Source organism: Sinocyclocheilus grahami, unplaced genomic scaffold, assembly GCF_001515645.1.
Source record: "Sinocyclocheilus grahami isolate Dianchi unplaced genomic scaffold, SAMN03320097.WGS_v1.1 scaffold180.1, whole genome shotgun sequence".
Classification (NCBI taxonomy): Eukaryota; Metazoa; Chordata; class Actinopteri; order Cypriniformes; family Cyprinidae; genus Sinocyclocheilus; species Sinocyclocheilus grahami.
In genome coordinates this window covers 1,285,453-1,310,772 of record NW_015505359.1, presented here as the reverse complement: position 1 = coordinate 1,310,772, position 25,320 = coordinate 1,285,453, and the positions used below count along the sequence as shown (strand labels likewise).

At 35.7% G+C, this 25,320-nt stretch overlaps 4 protein-coding genes and 1 pseudogene across 4 annotated transcripts; 2 read left to right on the top strand and 3 right to left on the bottom strand.

The window, feature by feature from the left end:
* The first annotated feature begins 2,623 nt into the window (after nt 1–2,623).
* LOC107594186 (hemoglobin subunit alpha-D-like) lies at nt 2,624–3,683 on the top strand. Its single transcript, XM_016284154.1, has 3 exons — nt 2,624–2,927; nt 3,209–3,413; nt 3,497–3,683. Exons 1-3 carry the CDS (start codon nt 2,836–2,838, stop codon nt 3,623–3,625), a joined length of 426 nt encoding a protein of 141 aa, XP_016139640.1. The 5' UTR covers nt 2,624–2,835; the 3' UTR covers nt 3,626–3,683.
* Nucleotides 3,684–5,617: 1,934 nt separating this feature from the next.
* LOC107594205 (hemoglobin subunit beta-2-like) lies at nt 5,618–6,367 on the bottom strand (annotated as a pseudogene).
* Nucleotides 6,368–16,295: 9,928 nt separating this feature from the next.
* Nucleotides 16,296–17,070, top strand: LOC107594227 (hemoglobin subunit alpha-like). The gene is made up of 3 exons (XM_016284186.1): nt 16,296–16,459; nt 16,557–16,764; nt 16,877–17,070. The coding sequence occupies exons 1-3, from the start codon at nt 16,365–16,367 to the stop codon at nt 17,003–17,005; spliced, it is 432 nt and encodes a 143-aa protein (XP_016139672.1). The 5' UTR covers nt 16,296–16,364; the 3' UTR covers nt 17,006–17,070.
* A 1,492-nt stretch (nt 17,071–18,562) lies between these two features.
* On the bottom strand, nt 18,563–20,167 carry aqp8a.2 (aquaporin 8a, tandem duplicate 2). The gene is made up of 5 exons (XM_016284185.1): nt 19,899–20,167; nt 19,407–19,533; nt 19,097–19,311; nt 18,843–18,977; nt 18,563–18,752 (listed from the first exon to the last, which is right to left on the bottom strand). Exons 1-5 carry the CDS (start codon nt 20,150–20,152, stop codon nt 18,710–18,712), a joined length of 774 nt encoding a protein of 257 aa, XP_016139671.1. The 5' UTR covers nt 20,153–20,167; the 3' UTR covers nt 18,563–18,709.
* Nucleotides 20,168–21,064: 897 nt separating this feature from the next.
* LOC107594225 (aquaporin-8-like) lies at nt 21,065–24,402 on the bottom strand. The gene is made up of 5 exons (XM_016284184.1): nt 23,761–24,402; nt 23,167–23,293; nt 22,798–23,012; nt 21,585–21,719; nt 21,065–21,326 (listed from the first exon to the last, which is right to left on the bottom strand). Exons 1-5 carry the CDS (start codon nt 24,021–24,023, stop codon nt 21,284–21,286), a joined length of 783 nt encoding a protein of 260 aa, XP_016139670.1. The 5' UTR covers nt 24,024–24,402; the 3' UTR covers nt 21,065–21,283.
* Nucleotides 24,403–25,320: the final 918 nt, after the last annotated feature.

Here is a 25,320-nt window from a genome sequence, read left to right as displayed (position 1 = left end):
GTTGTTGGGGACTCCCAAAACCAAAATATAAACCTTTCATTACCCATAATAGGGGCACTTTAAATTAAATGACATAAAAACAGTTGCTACCTTGTATATAAAATAAGAAGACGACGAAGAAGAAATTATACACTCACAAATATAACTTATAATCCATATTTTTCAAGATGATTACACTTTCATTTGAGAAAGTCTTTTAAGGACACAAGGTTATCCAGGGGACAGTGTTTTCAGATCCTAGCAAAACATCTGCAGAGCTGTTCTGTTTTTCTGTCAACCTCATCATTTCCCACTAATGATTTTTTCATAAACATCCCTTGTTGTTCTGCTATACTCTTCTTGGGGATGTATTACAGGTGAATAGGATATGTTCTCTTTTCTCTTTTTTTACAGGTGAATATTTTAATCAAAAAGAAACCTTGTCGTATTAAAATATATATAAAAAAAAATCTATTTACTTGTCATGACTTATTTAAACTTTCATAATAAAGCAAATAAAGTACAAACAAAGTACATAAAAAGTGATGTTTTAAAGTGACCAGACCCTTTTGTCAATTTGTGTTTATTTGACAAAATACTTTACATTATCATATATAACAATAATAATGATATGTCACTTGAGGTTGTGAGGATGGAGCTGTTTCCAGATCGAAACAGACACAAAATTGAACAAAACATAAAAAAAATTGAACACATAAAGGGTTGGAAGCAATGATAAACACAGAATAAATGATTATATAAAATAACAAAATATACACATATAATCATTAGAAGAAAATAGAATATGCAAATGAAGCTTTAACTCTACATCAGCTTCACAAAAACACCCACGCACAGAGATGAAAGAATAGACCTGAGCACAGTCATGCACTACCTGTCATACTGCACATTTCACTAAATGCAAAAGGATGTGGATTCAGTTAAAGAGGTAGTCCTTCAGTTTAGCTGAGTCATGGGTAGTTCATGCTGCCAGGGTTTGTTCCCAGCAGGAGGGCAGGGTAGGAGTGAGGCGGGTGATTACGCTGCTCTTCAGCTTCCACCCACTTTCAGTCCCCAGCTTGAGCCACTGATATGAACAGCCATGAGGGTTTATCACACCCAGTGACTTGACCCCTCCCTATCACAGAAGTGCATGCTCATAGCCATTAAAAATGAGAGTCAACGTTATTTAATATCATAAATGTGTATGCACTCCACAGTATTACTTTGCTGTTGTTTTCTTTTTGCGTTTGAGCCACATTTGGCATTATGTGTGGTAAAATCACTACAGAGAAAGCAGATGTTGCTACATGTTTATATTCTTTTGGAAATTATTTACTGTTTATTTAATATGAGCAGTCTGTTTGTGATCAAATAAAACAGTAAATTGCTATACAACTCTAACACTAATTTTCCAATAGAGAGACAGGTCCTACTTTATATTAAGTGGCCTTAACTACTTACATTTAAATTAATAATTTGGTACAATGCACTTATTGTGTACATGTTTTTACATTGTACTTATAATTTAAAAATCCCTTCATGTAATTACATCTGCAACTAATTTCTGTAACTACATTTATAATTACACAGTTGACCCATCCCTTACATTTTAACCCACCCTTAAAGCTACCCAAACCACCAAACCTGTCCCTAACCTTACCCATATCCCACCTCAATAGCAGCAAAAGTGTTTTGCAATACAATATGAACCCAATAAGTACATTGTACGTATTTTTTGATGTAGGTACATAGTAGTTAATGCCACTTAATATAAAGTGGGACCGAGATACATTTTCATCATCATCTGTGTTGATATCAAATCAATGATATCAACATACATCTTATAGAGGGAAAGATGCCCCCCCTTAAGAACAATGTGGATTTTCTTTTAAACTGAAACATGTTTAGATATAAGCTGATGATGCATCAGCTAATGTGTAATTATAGGAAATAACTATAAATATTTGCTAGTTGTTATAGCACATATTGGGGTAAGAAGCCGCCTTGAATAAACTTTTACAGAATGTATGAATGATTTTGATACAAATCTTATTAATATTTCTATATTTTTATGCGTTGTTAATGTAAAATACTAAATCAAATATTATATTTAACATTGTATTTTGACAACCTAGTTGAATAATTAAATAACTTCTACTAATGACAGACAAAGCAGAATCCCAGTCAAATAGATTCTTCTGAAAGGTAAAATTATGATTTATATACAGGCATATGAATATCTGCATATGTATCTGCACATATTTTAATTTAACAAAGATGTTTCATAATAACAACCTATAGGTATGTAATTTATAGAAATATAAAATAATAAGCCCATTAATTACAATAAGCATGACATTTTATTTTTTTACTTTAAAAACTATAGCTTTAGTTTACTCCACAAATTTAAAACACTGATGTAACATAGGCTAATGCAATGTCATAGATCACTATTTTCCAGAGACATAAAATTAGATCAGTTATCCTCAAATAGCGTAGCCATTCATCACAAGTGCTGCGATGAGATTTTATGAATACTATTGCGAAATACATCACTGAACTCACTCGAGACGCGGAATCCCGGCACGATAACTTAGGCATAGGCTCTTCTAATATGACGCAGGGAACACAACATTGCGCAGTTTCAACTCTCGCGTGATTACCTCTAGCTTGCCGGTGAGTTGAAGACAGCGACCGTCGGGAACAACATTTCTGCTAACGGCTCCCTTCTATTTTTGCTATTTTTTTAAAGTCGAGATGTGATCGACATTGCATTGGCAAAACTAAATTTATATTTATTCACCTGTGTTTAGATAGTATAAATATATTTTACTTGTGCCACGCCGTCTTATAATGCTCTCGAACACCGAAAAAGAGTTGATTGTACAGATATGGGACAAAATGATTCCAGTGGCAGAAGATATTGGATCTGAGGCTCTTTTAAGGTACGCCGTCCTATAGATTAATAAACAAATAGGCTAACAGACCAAACCGACGTTTCTATAAAATGTTGCTTTTCTTTCAATTATACAAAACTTGGTCTGACTTACTCTTTGGTGGATCCTTGATAGTTCTCCGCTCAGTTTTCTGAAAATCAAAAGTCTTTACGATGATTGATGGTCTTGTAGCCTATTTGGCAGTTCCCCATGAGTGATGACGCAAGCAACAGAGAGGGAGGAATAGGTCTTGCTGACCGTGTTTTTCTCCCTTGTTAACTGGTTTACAGGATGTTCACAACGTTCCCCAAAACAAAGACATACTTCTCTCATCTAGATATCAGCCCCCGTTCAGCGCATTTGCTCTGCCACGGGAAGAAAATCGTCCAGGCTTTAGCTGAAGGTGCGAGGAACATAAGCACGCTTACTACAACGTTGGCCCCGCTTAGCAGGTTCCATGCCTATCAACTGCGAATACATCCTACAAACTTCAAGGTGTTCATGTAATGTCTGTCCACAAATATGATGTGATATTTTCGCTTTAGCTCACTAACGTAAACTTCTCCATTTTTTTCCAGCTTTTCAATCATTGCATCCTTGTGACGTTAGCCTGCCATATGGGCGAAAACTTCACACCAGTTGCACACGCGGCGATAGACAAGTTTCTTTCGGCATTCTCAGCGGTTTTAGCCGAGAAGTTCCGATGAAGACCCTCCGAAGGAGCATGGGATGGTTCTGATAATTCTGTCTTTAATAAATCAATAATACATGTTTTACAAAGTATGTGTTTCTTTGTAATTTGTCCTCATGTAATCCCATGGAATAGTCTCTTCTCAGTTACCGCCCTCTGTGGGATTGTTACACTTCCAATACTTTTCTTGTTTTTATATAGCCTACAGTGCATTAGCTTAGTCGTTTTTACGGTGATGCTGTATTGTCAGTATTTTGGCTTCCTATAATACAAAGTCATCCTCATTAGGTACTTGATGCAAAAGGGAAGAAATCAATCAATGGCGACAGTGTTGCACTTGATGTTTGATGTGGGTGTGGTGCTACAGCTATCCAGACTTCAGTGCTGAAATCTTGGCTGAAGTCCAAAGGAAATGTGACGCTCTCCGTTGTGCTGAAAGTATTTAAACGGCAGACCTGTCATTACCTGTGAATCATTGATACCCTAATACTATATTAAAGTGCCCCTATTATGGATTTTTGAAAATTACCTTTCATGCAGTGTAACACAGCTCTAAGTGAATGAAAACATCCTGCAAAGTTTTAAATCTGAAAGTGCATCGTGTATAAAGTTATTGTCTCTCAAAAGCAAGAGTCGACTCTGAATCATTGAAGCCAGTCGTTTTTAAAACAAATCCCTAGCCGTTTCATGTTGACGTCAACATGAAATATTAGCATATTGCCCTGCCCGCCCACTTGTTGGTCTTTTCGCGTTGGTCTGAATGAAAATGTAAATTCATTCTTTGCCACTAGATGCCACTTTTGGAGGGTAAAATAACTGTTTCCCTGGTAACGCTGTACACAAAGCAGCACTGCGTTCACAAACGCAGCTTTATCAGGCATTACAGGCGTGATGAAATGAAAATGAGACCAATCGGACCAATCACTGCAGATTAGCGTCAGGCAAAGGAGAGGTTCGGAAAAATGAATAGTTGAGCGAATCCTTTGGGAGTCCTTGAGCAAGTAAGGTCAAAATAAATGCATATTATAAGACAATGAAAGTGTTTTTTGACCTTGCATGCATGTCAACCTGTTGTTGGGGACTCCCAAAACCAAAATATAAACCTTTCATTACCCATAATAGGGGCACTTTAAATTAAATAGGTAAGAAATAGGTAGGATTTCTGTATGGACAGCTTTTTTCCCTTAATAAATGAAATCATAATTTAAAAACTGCATTTTGTATTTACTTGCATTATCTTTGTGTAATATTAAAATGTGTTTGATGATCTGAATCTTTTAAGTGTGACAAATATGCAAAAAAATAAGAAATCTGGAAGGGGGCCAACACTTTTTCACACCACTGTATGTATCATAAATAAATCCCATTTGTTTCAATCTTATACATTTTAACTAATTGAATTTTGCTTGTTCCAGTCACATAATTAACTACATTTCAAGCAACGCTGCTAAGCAATTTGAATAAACGCATTTTAAAAATATGATTATTTAAATATAATCTAATAAACGCAAATTTTTTGAGTGCAGAAATCTGCCGTTTCTTACTGGTTTCATTAGAATGACTAATATGCATCACTTTATTAGTTTGTGTTAAAACTGTGTAATCCAAATATATGGAAATATGGAATTGAAAAACATACATCTTAAATTTAGACCTAAATACATTTGAATGTATTTTTGAGTGTGAACAATCAAGCATTTTGGATCTTCAGCAAGGGAATTTTGGACGTAAAGTTTGCATAAGTTAGGCCTATATTTCTTTTAAAGTCTTGTAAGGCGTGAGAAGCGTGAGGGGCAGGAAGTGGAAATCATATCAAAATGATATGGCCTCTGGCCTTTGTGACCCGAAACCATATGCAACATTCTTGTAAGTTAGTAAATTGTGAATATTAGCACTTCTAATTATATATTTAATTTTAAATGTAGAGACAACTCAATGGACGAAATTGTATCAATCTCTTATTTTTCACAAATGCATTATACAGTCAAGTACAAGATAATTTTCTCGTTCAGTCGACGAATAAATGGTTCTGCCTTCTTAGGGCTGACAAGACAACAGACAGGAACTTCTGCCATGCAGCTTGGATGTCTGGGGTGAACTCAGTCCTCATGCGTGTAGCGATCACCACGGTCAGACAGTCACCTAAGAGCTGGAAGAGAAGTTGAGAAAAGTAAAGCACAGCTCCATCATTATAAGCAGCATGATAGCCACTGCTCAGAGATGCCAACCTGGAAATTTCCTGGGTCGACTTGCAGTTTCTGAGTGAAGAGTAAAGCTCGCTAAGGGAAGCGCAGGAGTTCTTGATATCATCCATGTTTTGAAGCGCTTTTATCCAGTCCTTGGAGCACTACAGTCCCATGCGCTGCGACCTTTGGGTTAGCCATGATTGCCTCAGACTATTATATAGGTTTCCAAACCCACCAAAGTACCGCCGAGTCCAGGGGTAGACAACCAAGCATCTTGAGACCAGACAATCAATACAGGAATATTAAAGGCCTTAATTCTAACAGGTTAATGATTAATTACAAACACATTCTTTGAAGAAATACATACAATGAAATATATCGAATAAAGCAGGCCAGGAATAAGATTACCTCGCCAAGCTCTCATGGCCCACTGACTCGTAGTCGAGTTTTGCAAATACACCTGTATTGCAGCTCTGCTCCTCAGCTGTCCACTCAACCATCGTGTCTTGTGGCTTTACAGCTGGACATTGGTTTAAATAGGCCTTCTTGGCCACCGCCCATGCATTTCAGGCAGATGTGTTTGGCCGATAGTCCGGAGAAAAAAAGGTGGCAGCTGACCGATAAACTCCATAGTCCATGTGAATTAACTTTATATACATTGATAGTGTTTCATCGCCAGAGTGTGGTTCTTTATTTAAGTTTCTTGTTTATTTATTTAAGCCATAGACAGTGAGCTCGGTTGCTAGGTTGCAAATGAAAGGTTTTAATAAACGTATCATATTTGCATATGGATCTCATGTGTAAATATTTGCCTTCTCAAGTATTCATATTCATGCCTTCTCAAGAGATTCATGTAAATAATGAGTTATAATACAATTAAAACAATTAACAAGTTTAGGTAATGTCTCTTAACAAATGTTCTTATAACATAATATATAATAGTAGCCTACCACTTATATCAGGCATGACTTAAGAGCATGACATAAGAGTTCCGGTACTATTACTACCTTAATGGTACATATTGCTACTCTGAGGTACTAATATGCACCGTCAACATTTCTCACTACCCTAGAAATAGCCTCAATGTTTTTCATTAAGTTTTTCAGCATTCCTATGATCTGCCTTTGAGCATTCTTTATTTGATGTATCACTGTACTTGACATAGACTGATAAAGATATTCTTTTCGTCGCATAAATTATATTTCTTTGTGTGTGTTATTTAAAGGGGTCATATGATGCTGCTAACAAGAACATTATTTTGTGTATTTGGTGTAATGAAATGTGTTTATGCGGTTTAAGGTTCAAAAAACACAATAACATTATTGTTTCTCCTCTATGCCCTGCCTTTCTGAAACGCGTCGATTTTTACAAAGCTCATCGGTCTGAAAATCGAGGTGTGCTCTGATTGGCCAGCTATCCAGTGCGTTGTGATTGGCTGAATATAAAAATATTTAAATATAAAAAACATACTTACAGTCTGTGAGTCAGAACAGCCGGCATTGTAGTCTACTCTTCCAGGATCAGGAAACAGTCCTCCATAAAATGCGCTGGACACATCTGAATATTTGGGTTAAACTGTTCTTGAACAGTGTTGTAAATACAACTTAACCTCTGATTTCTAGTTGTGTCCTTTTGGAAGGCCAAACAAAGTAGTTTCGCTTTCACAACGAAACAAAGCGCCTTCACGACATGGCGGCGTCGGCAACAGCAATACTACAGCGAGAATAAAAGTTACGCCTTCTTTCTTTGTGTGAACATTTGGGCGGTGTTATGCAAATCTTCCCACATCATGACGTAGACATGTGGGGGCTTGTTAGAATGAGCCGTTTTAGTTAGGCGTGGTTGTCTCGTAACGTTTATAAAGAATATCTCTTTGGATTTGAGACTTTAGTCTTCGCAACTTTACAGATCTTCTTTATGCACCAAGAGCTTGTAACACTCCAAAGAGAAAGGAAAAATTGAAATCGCATCATATGACCCCTTTAAGATGCGTTTTTTTTCTTTCTACATGTTAACTTAAGGGTTTTATTTATTATTATTTTAATTTTAGTTTTAGTATAACATTATAATACCATTCATATTTTTACATTTTTATAATTTAAAGAAGAAACCAATCCGATGTATAGTTGACATTTGAAGCTTAATAGCTACTATAGAAAGCACTAAAAGTTTTTCAGTTAGTGTTTTCAGCTTGTTTATTTTCATATAAAAATACGGCATGCAGTTGCATCAAACAATGGTATAAACATCATTCAATGTAAATTGCGATAATCTAAATTAATAATCGCAATTACCATTTCAAGGGAATAATCAACAATTATGATTTTTGTCATAATCGTGCAGTCCTAGTGCTCATGTTATTATGCTCATCATTATCATAGTACGGTGGCCGAGAAGTGCAGAACAAATCACAATTCTGAAAACAAAATAGCAAATTACAAATGCAAATGCAAGTCTAAAAAACAAAATGACAATTCAGAAAACACAACAACAATTCAGAAAACATTATAACAAGTCAGAAAACACAATGACAAATCTGAAAACAATATAACAAGTCAGAAAACACAACGACAAATCAGACAAACCAGAAAAGGTAGGTATAGTTTGAGACAGCGCCATTGGTTTGGGATTACTCTCCGCTGACTGGACGAGACATCTGTCAATCAACGTATACAGGGAAGAATCAGCCGAAGAACAGCAGAGTCGTGGTAGAAAGTTCGGAGATGGTATTAAAGTAGCTCAGTTTAAATGTATTGTATGAATTGCCCTTACTATGGAATAAAAAATACGGGGTGTCTATTTACATTTAGTTATAAGTAGTTGTGAGACATCAGTTCCGGTGGCGCAGATAGATAAGAGTGTGTCACTGACTTTTTGACGCAATCGACCCGGGTTCGATCCCGCCTTTTGCCAAACTTTTTTTCCCTCCCTTTTCAAATCTCACAGTATGCAATAATAATGTATTGAGTGTAAATTATAATTTTAATTATTACATGGATGCCACCTTTTTGGTACAATAAAGCCCTCCCTACACCTACCCTAACCCTACCCACTACTTTATTTTCAACTTTTTGATTATTTCCTTAATTTTATTGAAAATAAATGCCTTTACGATGTGATACGAGATTTGAAAAGGGAGGGGAAAAAAAGTTCGGCAAAAGGCGGGATCGAACCCGGGTTCACTTATCCATCTGCTCCAATGGAGCTGATGATTTACATTCACTTTTAACTAAATATAAATAGACACTCCGTATTTTTAATTCCATAGTAAGGGCAATTCATACAATACATTTAAACTGAGCTACTTTAATACCATCTCCGAACTTTCTACAACGACTCTGCTGTTCTTCGGCTGGTTCTTCCCTGTATACGAGGATTGACAGATGTCTCGTCCAGTCAGCGGTGAGCAATCCCAAACCAATGGCGCTGTCTCAAACCATACCTACCTTTTCCGGTTTGTCTGATTTGTCGTTGTTTTCTGACTTATTAATTTGTTTTTCGGATTTGTTGTTGTGTTTTCTGACTTGTTATAATGTTTTCTGAATTGTTGTTGTGCTTTCTGAATTGTTATTTAGTTTTTTAGACTTGCATTTGCGTTTGTAATTTGTTATTTTGTTTTCAGAATTGTGATTTGTTCTGCACTTCTCGGTCACCATATCATAGGCTAATTCATGCAAGTTTATAAAAACACAAAATAGACATATTTCTTTTTATTTTATTCACTTTTTGTATGTTGTATATTATGCTGTATTGTAGGACCGATTGTGTATCCCTGGACTCAGCGGTACTTCACAAGTTTTGGAAACCTGTACAATGCAGAGGCAATCCTGTGCAATTCAAAGGTGGCAGCCCACGGAGTTGTTGTGCTCCACGGGCTTGACAGAGCCATGAAGAACATGGATGATATCAAGAACACCTATGCTAAACTGAGCGTGCTGCACTCCGCGAAACTGCACGTGGATCCTGACAACTTTAGGGTATGCAACCACAGCAACATGTACAACTCATACAGATGCAGTCAGACACTATTTAAAAGATGTTGTCGTCTCTGCCCTTGCAGACAGTATCATTAAGACCTCTAACATATGGGGGAAAACATTGTATGTTTTGGTCTCTAACGCAATAAAGCACCTGAGCCATGTGTTTAAACTGATCATAGTGTAACATTAAATGGACAGTTCACCCAAAACTGAAAACTGTCATCATTCTGTCAAATATTCCAGAATATTTATCAGAAAGTAATACATATACATAAATAACACAAGACATTAAAAAAAAGTTTAAAGAAGATTTGGCAGCTGGTTAAATGTTGCAACATTTATGATATTTAAAAGAAGCTGCTGTCTTCTTCAAATGTTGTCTTGTGTAAACTCAGCAGCAATTCGTGGAAAATTAAGAAATACTTTAATACATAAATATATTGTCTACTGAATTAAATAGACTTATCTGAATAAATTAAGATTTATCTGGTGGTCAGTAGGATGTCATTAAAACTACTCTTAATCACCTTTCAAATATTTAGAGGGCTTACACTTTCTGCAAAACAATAAACAAACAGACAAATAAATAGCGTTGAGAATTTTTATTTAAACAGTAGCCTGTGATACAAACACCATTATACTATGAATATAAATTAACATTTTTAAACGATTGAGTAGGCCAAGTCTAGTAGGCCTCTGTCCTTGTCAGACAGGGGCTAATCAAAACACAAGATTTAGCCTATATTTTAAGGACACGACTGATAATATAAACACATGGACTGTGTTTTCCCATTGCAAATCACATGTTTAATGTCATCCTCATGCTTTATATGATGGAGACTTAACTAGCACCCAGATTGTTTGTAAATGTTAGGTTCGACTCCTATGTGATACAGTGTGGAGTAAATTTGATTTCTATCTGAAATAATAATATTATTTGCTTCACTGTATAAAGAGTGTTCTTTAGACTGTCTCTGAGTGCTTCAGTTTGCTTCAGTATGCTTGAATTTTTGATGAGCTGAGAGATAACAGGAAATCTATTTGTGTAGGCCTATGTGTGCGAGACAAGTGTGTGAGACAGAAATGTTATTTTAGTTTCTTGGACGTCCTGGCTACTTAGAAAATGATTTACATTAAACACCAGAGGAACATCACTGGCATCATTTTGAAAAGAACTCAGTGGCAATCAAGAGAAAAAATGGTAGCAGACAATAGGTTTTCAACTTTGGGATGTTTGTTCTGAGTCAAACTCATTTAAGCCGGCAAAGTCTGTGTTTGCTCCTAGTCGATTAAGAGTATTTTTAAGACCAAAATTGAGATCGACTAGTCACAGTAATTGATCAGGAGTTATTTTCTAAAAAGAAGATTGAGATCAATTGACTCTAATCAAGAGTATTTTCTAAAAAGAAAATTGAGATTGAATGTTGGTGATCAAGAGTATCTTTTCAATTAGTTTTAATTGATCAAGTGATATCAATTACCAGAGATTCTGTATTCAGTGTAGTGAACTGAACTTAGCGTAGTGAGCTGAGGCTGTATGGCGACAGTCACTGGGACTGATCAAGAACAAGATTGATTGTGAAGTCAGCGTAGTGAGCTGAGGTTGAAAATTCAGCATTGTGAGCTGAAACCGCCTCGGAGACATCTGACGTGGCTGGCATAGAGCAATAGGTGCCTGAGACACCGAATATGAAACCGAAGTGGGGAAATCTCAGAGCAAATACACTCTTAAAAATAAAGGTGCTTCAAAAGGTTTTTCAAGCAATGCCATAGAAGAACCATTTTTGGTTCCACAAAAAACTATTCAGTCAAAGGTTCTTTAAAGAACCATCTCTTTCTTACCTTTTTATAATCTGAAGATTCTTTCGCCCTTTGTGAAACAGAAAGGTTCTTCAGATGTTAAAGGTTCTTTATGGAACCCTTTAGACAAAAAGGTTCTTCTATGGCATCGTGAAGCACCTTTATTTTTAAGAGTGTAGAGCAAACAAATAAATAACAAACATGATAATCCCGTGTATCATCTAATGCAAAGTGTAGGGTTATATGGCTATGACTATAAATGAATGACAGGATTGCCACAGGGGCTTGATTAATCATCATGGGTTCCCTGCTGGTGGAATAATAATCCACACTGAAACTGTTTAGCCTTGAAATTTGAATCAAAGGAACTTTTTATTCAATGTGATAAATTAGACACATGATTGAAACTAAAGACTGAGAAATGTTTGAAGAATTTAATAAGTTCAATAGATCAATATTGGTTATCCTGAGATTTTTGAACTTATTATTTTTTGAAATAGTCATGGGTTCCCTGCTGGTGGAATAATAATCCACACTGAAACTGTTTAGCCTTGAAATTTGAATCAAAGGAACTTTTTATTCAATGTGATAAATTAGACACATGATTGAAACTAAAGACTTATTAAATTCTTCAATGTTTGAAGAATTTAATAAGTTCAATAGATCAATATTGGTTATCCTGAGATTTTTGAACTTATTCTTTTTTGAAATAGATAAATAAATAGATGCCAGAATTGTCATATTATAAATAATAAGATATTAACTGCACGTGTTTAAATATACAGTGTATCTGAAGACGTCTAGAATTTATATCCCATATCCCTGGGAGACAGCATGAAAAGTTGATCCATTGCAGAGATGAGATTCTATGATTTTGGTTTATGTTACCTAAAATAGAGCTTGTGCATTGTGTTGAATGAGAACGAGACTGAGTGACCAAGTCTGGGCTGGATTTGGCATATTGATATATATGGTCCCCACTCAGCTCACAATCTCCTGAAGCAGACAAAAGTTATGAAGCTCTGGCCAGAGGGGAGTGTGAAAGTGTGTGGTGGTGTTGTATGGAATGAAAGATAATGTTTGAAGAGACACTAAGACAAATAAATCATTCCATCAAAACAGCTGTTTTTAAAATGTATCAAGTGGGCCCAACAGGGCAAAATACGCCCCAATAAAATAATGGCCATGGATGAATTGGATTAAGCTGGTCAATATCAAGGTTATTATTGTGGCAAAAATATAACAAGGCCACATTTGCGCAGCACAGGCAAAGCAAGCAAGTTTGCTTTGTCCACCCCAAACCTAATTTTCAGTTTTAACATTTCAGCATGATGGACTTCATTTGACTGATTTTGTATTGTGTTGTGTCAAAAGTATCAGATATGGTCTTGTTATTGCTAACATGAACAAAGTGGGTTGAGAGTTTTCCAGGTAAAAAGGGCTGTATAACAGAGTGAAGTGTTTAGTGTGCTGGAGAAATTATCTGGTGATAATAGGTCCCAGTTTGTAAAGCAAGGAGAAAACAAAGTTGAATTGTCTAAATTTGAAATTCATTATGCCTGTTGATGGCAATGAAAATATGGGAGCCCAAAAAGAAGCCAGGGCAGCTTTCATTCCACATGTACTTTTCACAGGTTACACCAGAAGGACAACGGGGCCAGACAAGTCGATGAGTTATATGTTGGTGACTAACAAAAACACTTAAGGTCTCCATTCACAGGTGACAGCAGCTCTGTCAATGCCAGGGTGTTGATTCTCTCCATCAATAAGGACCAGCAAATGTGCTGCTGTGATCTTAGGAAAAGATCTGCAATGATCAGCAAAATGGTTGGTGATTGTAACCTGCATTCAAGTTTCTCAACTTAAACTACACCAACCAGTTTCATTAACCCCACACTTCAAGAAAGTGAGGGATCAAGGGCGTGCTAGTAACGACCCTCCCTTTCCAACGAGGGAAAGCCCATTGCAATGGCTCCCAAAGAGTCACCCTGGTGAAGGTGGGACGTCCATGAGGCTAGTGAGAAGATCAACACACCGTAACGAAAATGAACTAATGGTTTAAGCTTAGCAGAAGTATCCATTTGTGTGATGGGTTTTGATGATTTCATTAGATTTACTCAACCTAGGGCTGAGTGTTGGTATAGATTTCAAGATTTGAAATTTTCTGGTAAATGTAAATTGAATAGAGGAAAATTACTTAATGCTGTAGCCTATAGGGACTCTTCTTAGATACATTTATGTAAAAGTAATACAATATAGGGACTGTTTTAAGCACGCAGAATAACATAAGTGGACTTTGAACAATTACGTAATTGTGGCATCCATAATTGTAATCGCGATTAGAAATTCGATTAATTGTGCAGCCCTAATGGGTGAGAAGATCAACACACCGTAACGAAAATGAACTAATGGTTTAAGCTTAGCAGAAGTATCCATTTGTGTGATGGGTTTTGATGATTTCATTAGATTTACTCAACCTAGGGCTGAGTGTTGGTATAGATTTCAAGATTTGAAATTTTCTGGTAAATGTAAATTGAATAGAGGAAAATTACTTAATGCTGTAGCCTACAGGGACTCTTCTTAGATACATTTATGTAAAAGTAATACAATATAGGGACTGTTTTAAGCACGCAGAATAACATAAGTGGACTTTGAACAATTACGTAACTGTGGCATCCATAATTGTAATCGCGATTAGAAATTCGATTAATTGTGCAGCCCTAATGGGCACTATACCTCTGCAAAGCTTTGGGGCCAGCGTCCTCATAATTCAGATTGCTGAAAATGTCCTGGATTTAGGTCGCTCCTGGCATCCCCAATACAAGAGTGCTCATTTGATTGGCTGGAACTTCTCGTGGGCAGGACGCTGTAGGGATTTTGCACGTTTGCATCGCTCTTGAAGTTAGACTACGTTTTAATGCAAGTGGTAAAACACTTGTAGCATATCATACACCCCCTTTTTATGAAAAGAAAAAAAACTTATTATGACAATTAAAAGGAGAATCAGCATAGTATGGCAATGATAATGTCTTTGCAGGTTAAACCATAAACGTATAGGATTGTAGAGTAAATCTTTATTTAATTGTTTAAATCCTTGGGAAATGTGACTTTTAAAGACTATCAATTATTGTTGTGATCTCAGCTCCTGGTTATCTCATGCACATACGTGCATTCAAAACGACTCTGCCTTATCTCTACTCACAGACTCTCCTCTTACGTAATCTCAAAATGAACTGCCTGTGTGTAAAAAAAAAAAAATCCAGTCTCATCAAATACAAAATTAAAAGGGTGTGGCCACTTTATCGATTCACCAGGCACGCACTATTTCAGAGCCAATAAATGAAATAAATGATTTATAAATCAATTCAAAATAATAATATAAAAAAATCGGAATAATCAAGAACTGTGCCCTCAGTTCCTCTTTTGGTCGTTTTTCTTTCTTCTTCTCCACAATATATGCCCTGTAACAAAACAAATGTACATGTTTATTAAAAATAATAATAATAATAATAATATATTGTGAAATAATAATATATTAAAAACTAATAATAGTAGTAAAAAGTACAAATATACATAATATATTATAATAAAAATAATTATTATCATTTTTATTTAGTAATAATAATAATAATCATCATTATTATTATCATTATTATTTTTCTAACATTTATTGGCATAGATCAGCAGGTATAGGCTAGTACTAACGCAGTTCTGCAAGAATGAAAGGTGATAAACATCGTATGAAGAGTAAAACCAGCGCGTAGAGACGTGCATGAGCATAATGGACCGTTTGTATTACATACTAACAACTAAATTAAACTAAATTAGCACTTAAAATAAACTGCATTTGGCCGTTTATTTATTTATGTATTTGTTTTGTAATTAATTAAAAGAGCGTAAAATAATTTTGGGTGCAGGAAGCACACGAGCATAAAGGGTCATAGCTACTAAGATCTAAACTAACTAACGTACTAACTTAAAGGGTTAGTTCACCCCAAAATGAAAATTCACCCCAAAATGAAAATTCTGATTAATTACTCACCCTCATGTTGTTCCAAACCCCTAAGACATTCGTTCATCTTCGGAACGCGAATTAAGATATTTTTGACCTCAGACCCTGCATAGACAGCAACGCAACTGAAATGTTCCCAGACAGAAACATAACAATGCGTGCACATTAAATTATGTTATTTTTGTTTTCTTTGCACTCAAAAAGTATTCTTGGAGCTTCGCAAAACTGAAGTTGAGCCACTGATGTCACATGGACAGTTTTACCGATGTCCTTACTACGTTTCTGGACCTGGGAACATTACAGTTGCATTGCTGTCTATGCAGAGTCTGAGAGCTCTCACATTTCATCAAAAATATCTTAATTTGTGTTCCGAAGATGAATGAAGGTCTTACAGGTTTGCAACGACATGAGGGTGAGTAATTACTGACATAATTTTTGGTTGAACTATCCCTTTAATTAATAAATTATTAGTGAAATCATGTTGTGGGGTTACTTGAACTGAAAATGCGGACTTGGATTGATTAGGATCTGCCCATATCTGTTTATGTCTTGTGACTCAAGTGTGCACGCATGTATCATCACGTTCTCCCTAAAACAAAAAAAAATGGGCATCACGTCAATTTTCAGTGTTAACTGGCAGGAGTTCAATCTGACACGCAATTAGGCTGTATCTTGGGTGTGCCCACTCAACTACAAGCGCTTAAAAAGAGGACCAACGTTTAGGTGGGTAAGTCATTTGACCCTAGCACGACTGCTCATTTCAGACATCGATTCAAAATGAGCCTCTCTGCTAATGACAAAGCAACTGTGAAGGCCCTCTGGGCTAAGATCTCCCCAAAGGCTGAGGATATCGGCAATGAGGCGTTGTCCAGGTAAGTCAAACCAGTTTTTTTTCTCTATAGAATGTCTAATGCATATTTTGCAGATCTAACGCTCTGAATAAATCGGCTTTTCACCACCATTTTGCAGAATGCTCTATGTCTACCCTCAGACCAAGACCTACTTCTCTCACTGGAGCGACTTGAGCCCCGGCTCTGCTCCTGTGAGGAAGCATGGAAGGAAGGTTGTCGCTGGAATCGGTTTGGCTGTTGAGAAAATCGATGACCTTTTCGCCGGCCTGCTCACTCTTAGCGAGCTGCATGCCTTTCAGCTGAGAGTTGATCCTGTTAACTTCAGGGTAAATATACTGCTGTGTGTCTGACGCTATTTATTAATATTTTAGCCATACTTTCATAGATCTCATTATGAAGTTGTCTTTAAAATGGTGTCTATTAATCTTCATTTAACAGATCCTGTCCCACAACATTCTTGTGGTGTTGGCCATGCTCTTCCCTGATGACTTCACACCTGAAGCCCACCTGGCCATGGACAAGTTCCTTGTAAGATTGGCTCTGGCTTTGTCTGACAAATATCGTTAACCAGTTTGATGTGTTAAGCAGTTTGAATGTTGTTTTGTCGATTTGGTCAGCAACATGTCAATAAAAAGCCAACAAACCTGGAGACAATTATCCTGTGCATTGTTTTTCCTGACGCAGAGCAAAATCTAAATTCATTTGCAATACAAGCAAATCTAAAACACAAATCTATATAAATATGGGATCATATGAATGCCATTAGAATTGTGAAACACTAAACTCACCAAACTTACAGCAGACAGGGCTGTGAATTAAAGTTAAGCCTGTTGCTTGTATAAACCATTAAATAAATAATTTTGGCCCATCAGGATATGTTCAAGCTATGATACCCTTATCCACTCTGTTTCTTTAAGCTCATAAAATTTTTTTGTGTACTTTGTACAAAGTAGATGGGCAAGGTTTATTTAGAGACTATAAGTAGGGTTTTGCTATTAGATTTAATATATAAAAATTACATATTTTTACTTTATAATATATATTCAAATATATATAATATATATATAAGATGCATAAAAGCATTAAAATATATTCCGCAATTCGAAGAAAAAAAAACCCATCATCTAGTATGAATGAGGTCTACTGCGTGAGATGCGCCAGAAGCTTTGACTCATATGAGTCTTGGATAGGGCATTTACGGTCATTCAAAGCTGATATCTTGATTGTCTGAAGAGAGAGAAAAAAAACCCAACTCTTTATCAAGGAGCCGCATGCACAAACACCAGACGGCCAGACGGGCATTATAGGCTACAAACTATTTCACATACAGGGAGATATTAACAATATTTTGTCTCGAAAAATCACATAAAAATAGTGTAACATTTGACTGAAATAATTAAATATCCACTGAGCCCTTGTGACAACTTAACTCTTTATTTTAAGAACCAATTCTCACTATTAACTAGCATACATATTACTAGCATATTGGCTGTTTATTACTACATACAAAACACATATCAATGCCTTATTCTGCATGACAATTTTAGAGCGCTTAATCCTTCCCTATACCTAAACTTAACAACTACCTTACTAACTATTGATAAGCAGCAAATTAGGAGTTTACTGAGGTAAAAGTTGTAGTTAATAATGAGAACCTTAAAATAAAGTGTGACTATATTGCAGGGGTGCCCAGTCCTGTTCCTGGAGATCTACCTTCCTGCAAAGTTCAAACACAACTGAACCAACTCATTAAGCTCTTCAGGAGCACTTCATACATACAAGTGTGTTTGATCAGGACTGGAATTGAACTCTACAGGTAGGTAGATCTCTGGGAACGGGATAGGGGACAGTGGACTTCATTTGTTTGGTGTCTGCCAAAAAAATTTTGCATTTAGATATTTGTTTGATTTTGTTTACACTTTTTTCTTTGTTCTATAATGTAATACTGCACTACACTACACTACACTACACTATACTATAAATTGCAATACTAACACAGAGATCATATAAGAATATGAAATTGAGTGAATTGTAGATTACAGCCTGAGACAAAACATGCTCTTTTATGTAAAACATTCTCAAAAGACAATTTACTGACATACTGGAAAAAAAGATAAAGGGTTGGTCATTTTTTTATAAAACTCAAATACACTAATTCACAGTTTTAAATGCAATATGTGCTGTTAGGTTAGACATGAAATATTCAGACTGTTTAAAAGTAAGGATGGCATCATGAATTGAGAGGTTTTGACACGCTGAGGTGCTCCAATATCATTTCAGTATAACTCGTATCTTCTCATCTCCAAGTAGAAGTCTGTTAAAATAATAAAGTAACAGTATGCTGTAAAAATGATTTCTTAGACCTCAACAATGAATGGCAGATTTGATATCAAGGCAAACTGACCTCACAAGAGCAGCCGCCACCAGACCTCCCACTATAGGACCGACCCAGTAAACCCAATGATAAGCCCAGTAGTTAGCCATCAATGCAGGTCCAAAAGCTCTTGCAGGATTCAAACAGGTGCCAGAAACGTCTCCTCTATTAAATAAAATAACATATTTCAGACAGACAAACATTTTAACAAAGCAGACATGTTACGTAAACATACGTAAAACTGAAGATGAAGGTTATTAAGATTAATTTTGTTCCAGACTCACCCTGCCAGAATATTGACGATAACAGTGCAGCCCACCATGAAGGGCACCAGGGGACTTTTGCTCTTTCCATTGACAGCTCCCAGCAGCACTACCATAGTTACTAGACATGTCATGGCCATTTCAGCAAACACAACTTTCCCCAGCTGTTCATCAGATTTAAGAATAGTAAAGGCCGCTCCGGTAGCATTCATGTAGTTCTTGCTTGATGTCATAACCTTCAAAATATATCTGTCTGTTGAGTAGTGTTTGGGGCTGTGGGAAGTAACAATGTTATATTCTGTATGTGTAATAAGTGCATTCTTGTTCACACCTTTGACATTGCAGCTCCCAGCACACCTCCGATAAGCTGACTGATAAGGTAGGGAATAACCATCGTCAGCTGAATTCCACCACATAACCAGATAGCAATGGTGAATGGAGGGTTAAAATGTGATCCGCTGCAGAGAGAGAGAGAAAAAACATTCAGGTGAAACATAAATGGATGTTTATGCATTAACGGATGCAGAAAATCACTTTTGGCACTCAAAAATCAGTTAGAAAAACCCAAAATTTGGTGTCCTGACAATTCTTGACAATCTTAGAATAGTTTTGAATATAATACGACTGAATATAAATGTACGGTAAAGCATCGGCTAAATAACAATCAATTCAAGCGAAAATGTCTTTTTATTATTACACCGTAAATAAATGTAATATACTGTATATAAATACAAAAATATTTGGTACATAAATAATTAAAACATTTTTTAAAAAGCTAAGCAATACATACAATAATAATAATAATAAAAAAAAGAATTCTTACCTGATTTCTGCCATACATGCCACCAGCACAGCCACTGCCAATCCATGCACAAGCGCAGGCTGTAGTCGTCCTGCTGCCTCCACATTTTCAATGACAGACACGCAGCCGATAAAGACAAAAAATGTTGTGCCCACCAGCTCGGCAACACATGGCTGGATTATTCTCTCGTACTTGCCGAGAGGTTTGGGTTCGTTCTTCTTTAGCAAAGTTTTGTCAAGCTCTTCAAGTTCTAGCTTCTCTGCCTGCGCTGACATTGTGCACCATCAAGTGCATTGAGTAACTCTGTGACTGTGGCAGAGGGAAGCACTATGATAATAGAGCCAAACTAACTTCTTCCGCCATAAATCATTCTTTTATCCCTGAAAGGTCTGATATATTATCATAGGATTATGTGAATGATGCAGCAACAAAATACAATCAAAAAAGTTTTAGGAGAAGATTTGGTAAGAATAGTAAGGTATCGAAGTATAATTACAGACATTTTCAGGTTGGAGTTAGATTAGAGCATAGTTATTCAGATGTAAGGTGCTTCACATTTGGACAGCATTGTTTCCATGATTATCTCGGTGTTATTGATTTGCTTGTCAAGTGTGTGATAACTGACTGACCTTGGGTGGAAATGTAATCAACCCACATGGCATTATAAAACAACGTATTGACGCTCCAAGGTGAACTTTGAGCTGCAATGTGATATGTAAATATATGTTGATGGTGGTATTAGAAATACTATTAAAATGCTCAGGGGGTCATAGATTAAAAAAAGAGTGGTGTGTGTGTGTGTATACACACATTATATATTATACATGGTGTACATGGTTATCTGTTGACATGCTTAAAAAATGTATTCAAACAAAAAAAACTAATTATATTATCATTCAAATAATGATATATTATTAGGGGGGTCTAGGAATGGATTTCTTAAAAAAAATTAAAAATTATATATATATACTGTATGTATGTATATATATATATATATATATATATGAGACGATTTTTAGGTTCACTTTGTGAATGATATGTTGTCATGCTTAAAAAATGTAAACATTTATTTCATTGATTAATTAAACATTTATATTATAATTTTTGTTTGGGGTCCTGCCTATTTACATAGTATAAAGTGAAGAAATAGATGCAGGCAATTTCTAAGAAAAGACTTTATTAACAGAAAACATCAGAATACACAATGGCAGGCTATACTAACTAAAAAAAAACTAAAAAAAACGCCAAAACAAATACACTTGACAAAGAGACAATGAAGCATCAGAATACAGAAAACTATAGAATACTGCACTTATATAAATGTTTGACAATATCATACAACGCTTTACAAGTTATCTCGAATTTAAAAAGCTTGCAACATGAGATCCTCTGAGGTCCCCTCTCCATCATTTGAAAATAACACGAATCTTCTTGTCTCCCACTACCAACCTAGAATGAATAATGCAATTGATCAGATACTTATGGATACTCAGATACTCATACTCACATTTTAAATATAAGGATTGAAAGTTTCAAAGACAAAAACTGTAATGTACATAAAACATGAATTAACTATTAATTCTTGTTTCAATCTGATCAGCCTCAAAGTCAATAATCATATATACTTTAAGTTGATACAATAAATGACTTTACACTCTTCCTAGATGAAGAAAATCATTCATTGTGTAAGGTGAGCAGCAGGAATACCTCACAAGGCTGACAGTGACCAGAGCGCCAGTTAAAGGTCCCACCCAATATATCCAGTGGTACGTCCAGTGACCGGACACTATTGCTGGCCCGAAGGCCCGTGCTGGATTCATACATGCTCCTGATATTCCACCCCTGTTGAACATGGAAGACGAAATCAGTGAAATCACTGAAAACTAAGAGGCTGGAAGACTGGCTTTAAAAAGTGACCCTAAATACAGCCCATTAGCACATTTTATTGTTAGGAATCATTATTTCCTATTGCCATTATTGTTCCAAGGCTGTTTAATGTCTTTGTTTCCTGTAACATATCCTGTGATGTTCAGTTTATTTGCTTGCCATGTTCATTAAGGACACCTCTGTCTCCACAATGAAACAAGTGTAACAACTTGTGAGAAAATGAGACCATCAACATCTGCTTATAAATGTATGTAATGTATATAATCAATTATTAGAAATGAGCTACAGAGGTAAAATCACTGTTATACATGACCACCACCCAAAATCTGTACGTTTCTACGCACAACGATATAAAGGATTTAAAGGACAACAAAAAAACCAACAACAAATTGATGTTTGGTTTGTTAGGATAGGACAATATTTGGCTGAGATACAACTATTTGAAAATCTGGAATCTGAGGGTGCAAAAAAAAATCAAAATACTGAGAAAATCGCCTTTAAAGTTGTCCAAATGAAGTTCTTAGCAATGCATATTACTAATCAAAAATTAAGTTTTGATATATTTACAGTAGGAAATTTACAAAATATATTCATGGAACAATATCTTTACTTAATATCCTAATGATTTTTGGCATAAAAGAAAAATAGATAATTTTGACCCATACAATGTATTTTTGGCTATTGCTACAAATATACCCCAGCGACTTAAGACATGGAGAAATGGAAATAAAAAAAAAACAATGGAGCCATGTAAATTCTAGTTATTATCTATCTATCTATCTATCTATTATATATATATATATATATATATATATATATATATATAATTAGATACAGATGTTTAAACATGAATTTAAACAGATGTTTCCAGTCATTCCTATATTTAATATTTTTTTATATTTAACACAAATGCTCTTTATGGCTGCGAAACAGAAAACATTTTTTCTTATTTAAAATATACTACAGCATAGTATTCTGTACAATAGGCTATATCATTTATTTGTGTAGTTTGTGTGAAATATTAGTTTCCTACCCAGCCAAAATATTTGCAGTCACAGTGAGTCCAATGCAGAAAGGAGCCAGATGACTTCGGGTCCTTACATTCACGGCACCCATGCTGACAACCATAGTTAAGAAGAGTGTCATAATCATCTCTGCCAGAGTCGCAGAGCCAATGCCATGAGAGTACTGAACGGCATCAAATGCTGCTCCTGTTGCATTTCCAAATGCCTCATTTGTAGTGACAGCCTAAAGAAAAAAGAAGAAAAAAAACTCTTGAATCATGGAAAGTGAAAGTTTTATCAGTGTTAATGATTCAGTAATTTGCGCAATAAGGCTTCGCAATGTCAAGTCAAGTCACAAACACAGTCACAAATATTAACAGAGAAGCTTGGACACATACTTTGGCGAGGCTGGCAGCAATCACTCCACCTAACATTTGTGAGAGCACATATGGCACCAGGAGCATCAGTTCCATTCCTCCGATAAGGTAAACGCACACGGACACGGCTGGATTAAAGTGACCACCACTGAAAAACAAGATCAGATAGTCGCATTAAATGTAAGCCATCATGCATACATTATGTTTTGTTTTGGATTGAATGGCTAAATTTAATTTTCTCCAATAAAACAGGTTAAGAACTTTAATATTCCTACAAGAAAATAATCATTTAAATAAAAAATAAAGAACTCGGAGTAAAATTTCAAAAATGTTAATAAAAATGATAAATTTTTAAACGAAAAATAAAAATATGAAATTAAACAATATTTTGCAGAGTAATCAGATATTTTAAGTAAATGCAAAATAAATGGATTTCAAATGACAGTTTTGGTTACATTATTCATTGTTCAATTTAGATATTTAATATTTTTTATATTATAAATATAAAAACCTCATAAATATCATAAACATTGTTTATATATATTTTCATTTTTATTCTCTATTTAAAAATCTAGTCATTTGCTAAATCAAGCACACAGGACATAAGGCAGTTACCTGATTTCTCCAAAAATGGCAATTGCTATAGCCAGCGCTAGTCCATGTGCCAGGGCAGGCTGGATGCTCCCACTGATGCCCACGTTGCCCATGACCGACACACAGCCCACAAACATGAAGAGAATGGAGCCGAGGACCTCCGCCAGGCACGGCTGAACGTAGTGCTCATAGAAGGACAACTTCTTAGGCTGATTCTGATGGGCATCCCCCCCATCGCCAGTGGATACTGTAAAGAGCTCCGACTTGGACTCGCCTGAGGTCATTTCGCCTGTCTGAGACTTCAGGTGATCTGTGACCACACACTGCAGCTTTGTACTGATAAAGGTGGACAGAGGATTGGGTGGAGTGGTGGTAAGGCGGGCCAACAGCCTCCCCCGTCATCACTCTTGGTGGCTTGGGAAAAATACTTTACAATTACAGTAGTGGAGAGCATTGTTTGGGGGGTGACGGCTTCAGGATATTGCTTATCATCCACCAGTCTGCGATTACACAACTGAGGACAATAAAAACGTGCATAATGAACTCTCATGTCACTCAAGGTCTGCTCGACTGTTTTATGCAATTGAATTGATCTGATTGAATGCAGTTTCCCAAACTTTACAAATCTAATGGCATATTATAGATCGCTCTGCATTTCAGCATGGCCTGCAGCAGATTCTCCTGTACAGGCATCTGCATTTATCGCAGTAACATGCTCTTCTCTCTCTCATACATTAATTCGGGGTTCCTGTGGCTGTAAATACAAGCACAAGGTCGGTTTGGGTTAATGTTTCTCTTCAGGGACTCACTGAATACAGAGAAAGACTGCAGGATGCCTGGCGTTGATGGCTAAAGAGGAAACACTTCCTTTTTTGTCTTTTAATCGCCTTTTGTTTTCTAAAACTACTTCCTTGAGATTATTTGTGACATTCGAAAAAAAAACATACTCTACAGTTCAAAAGTTTAGGATCGTACGATTTTAAAATGTTTTTGAAAAAAAGTCTCTTACGCTCATCAATGCTGCATTTATCTGATCAAAAATACAGTAAAAAAATTCTAATAAAAAAACAGTAATAGTGTGAAATATTATTACCATTTAAAAACTGTTTTGTATTTTAATATTGTATTTTAAAATATAATTTATTCCTGAATTTTTAGCAGCCCTCACTCCAGTACTCATTTTAATATGCTGATTTGGTGTTCAAGAAACATTTCCTATTATTATTATTAATCCTGAGAACAGTTGTCCTGCTTAATATTCTTGATGAGGATTCTTTGATGAAAGTTCAATAGAACAGCATGTATTTAAAATAGAAATCTTTTATAACATGTAAAACTGTCACACTGTCACTGACTGTCATTTTTGATCAATGTAATGCATCCTTGAATAAAAGTATTAATTTCCTTTTCAAAAAAATGTTGAATGGTACTATGAAAAAACAACAACAAACAACTGTTGAATGGTACTATATAGTCAAAAAGAAAGCCCATGGTATGACACAAACTTATGAGCTATTAAAGTAAAATTATGTTTGGTTTAGTTTTTTATTTATTATTCTATACATATAATCAACCAACTTT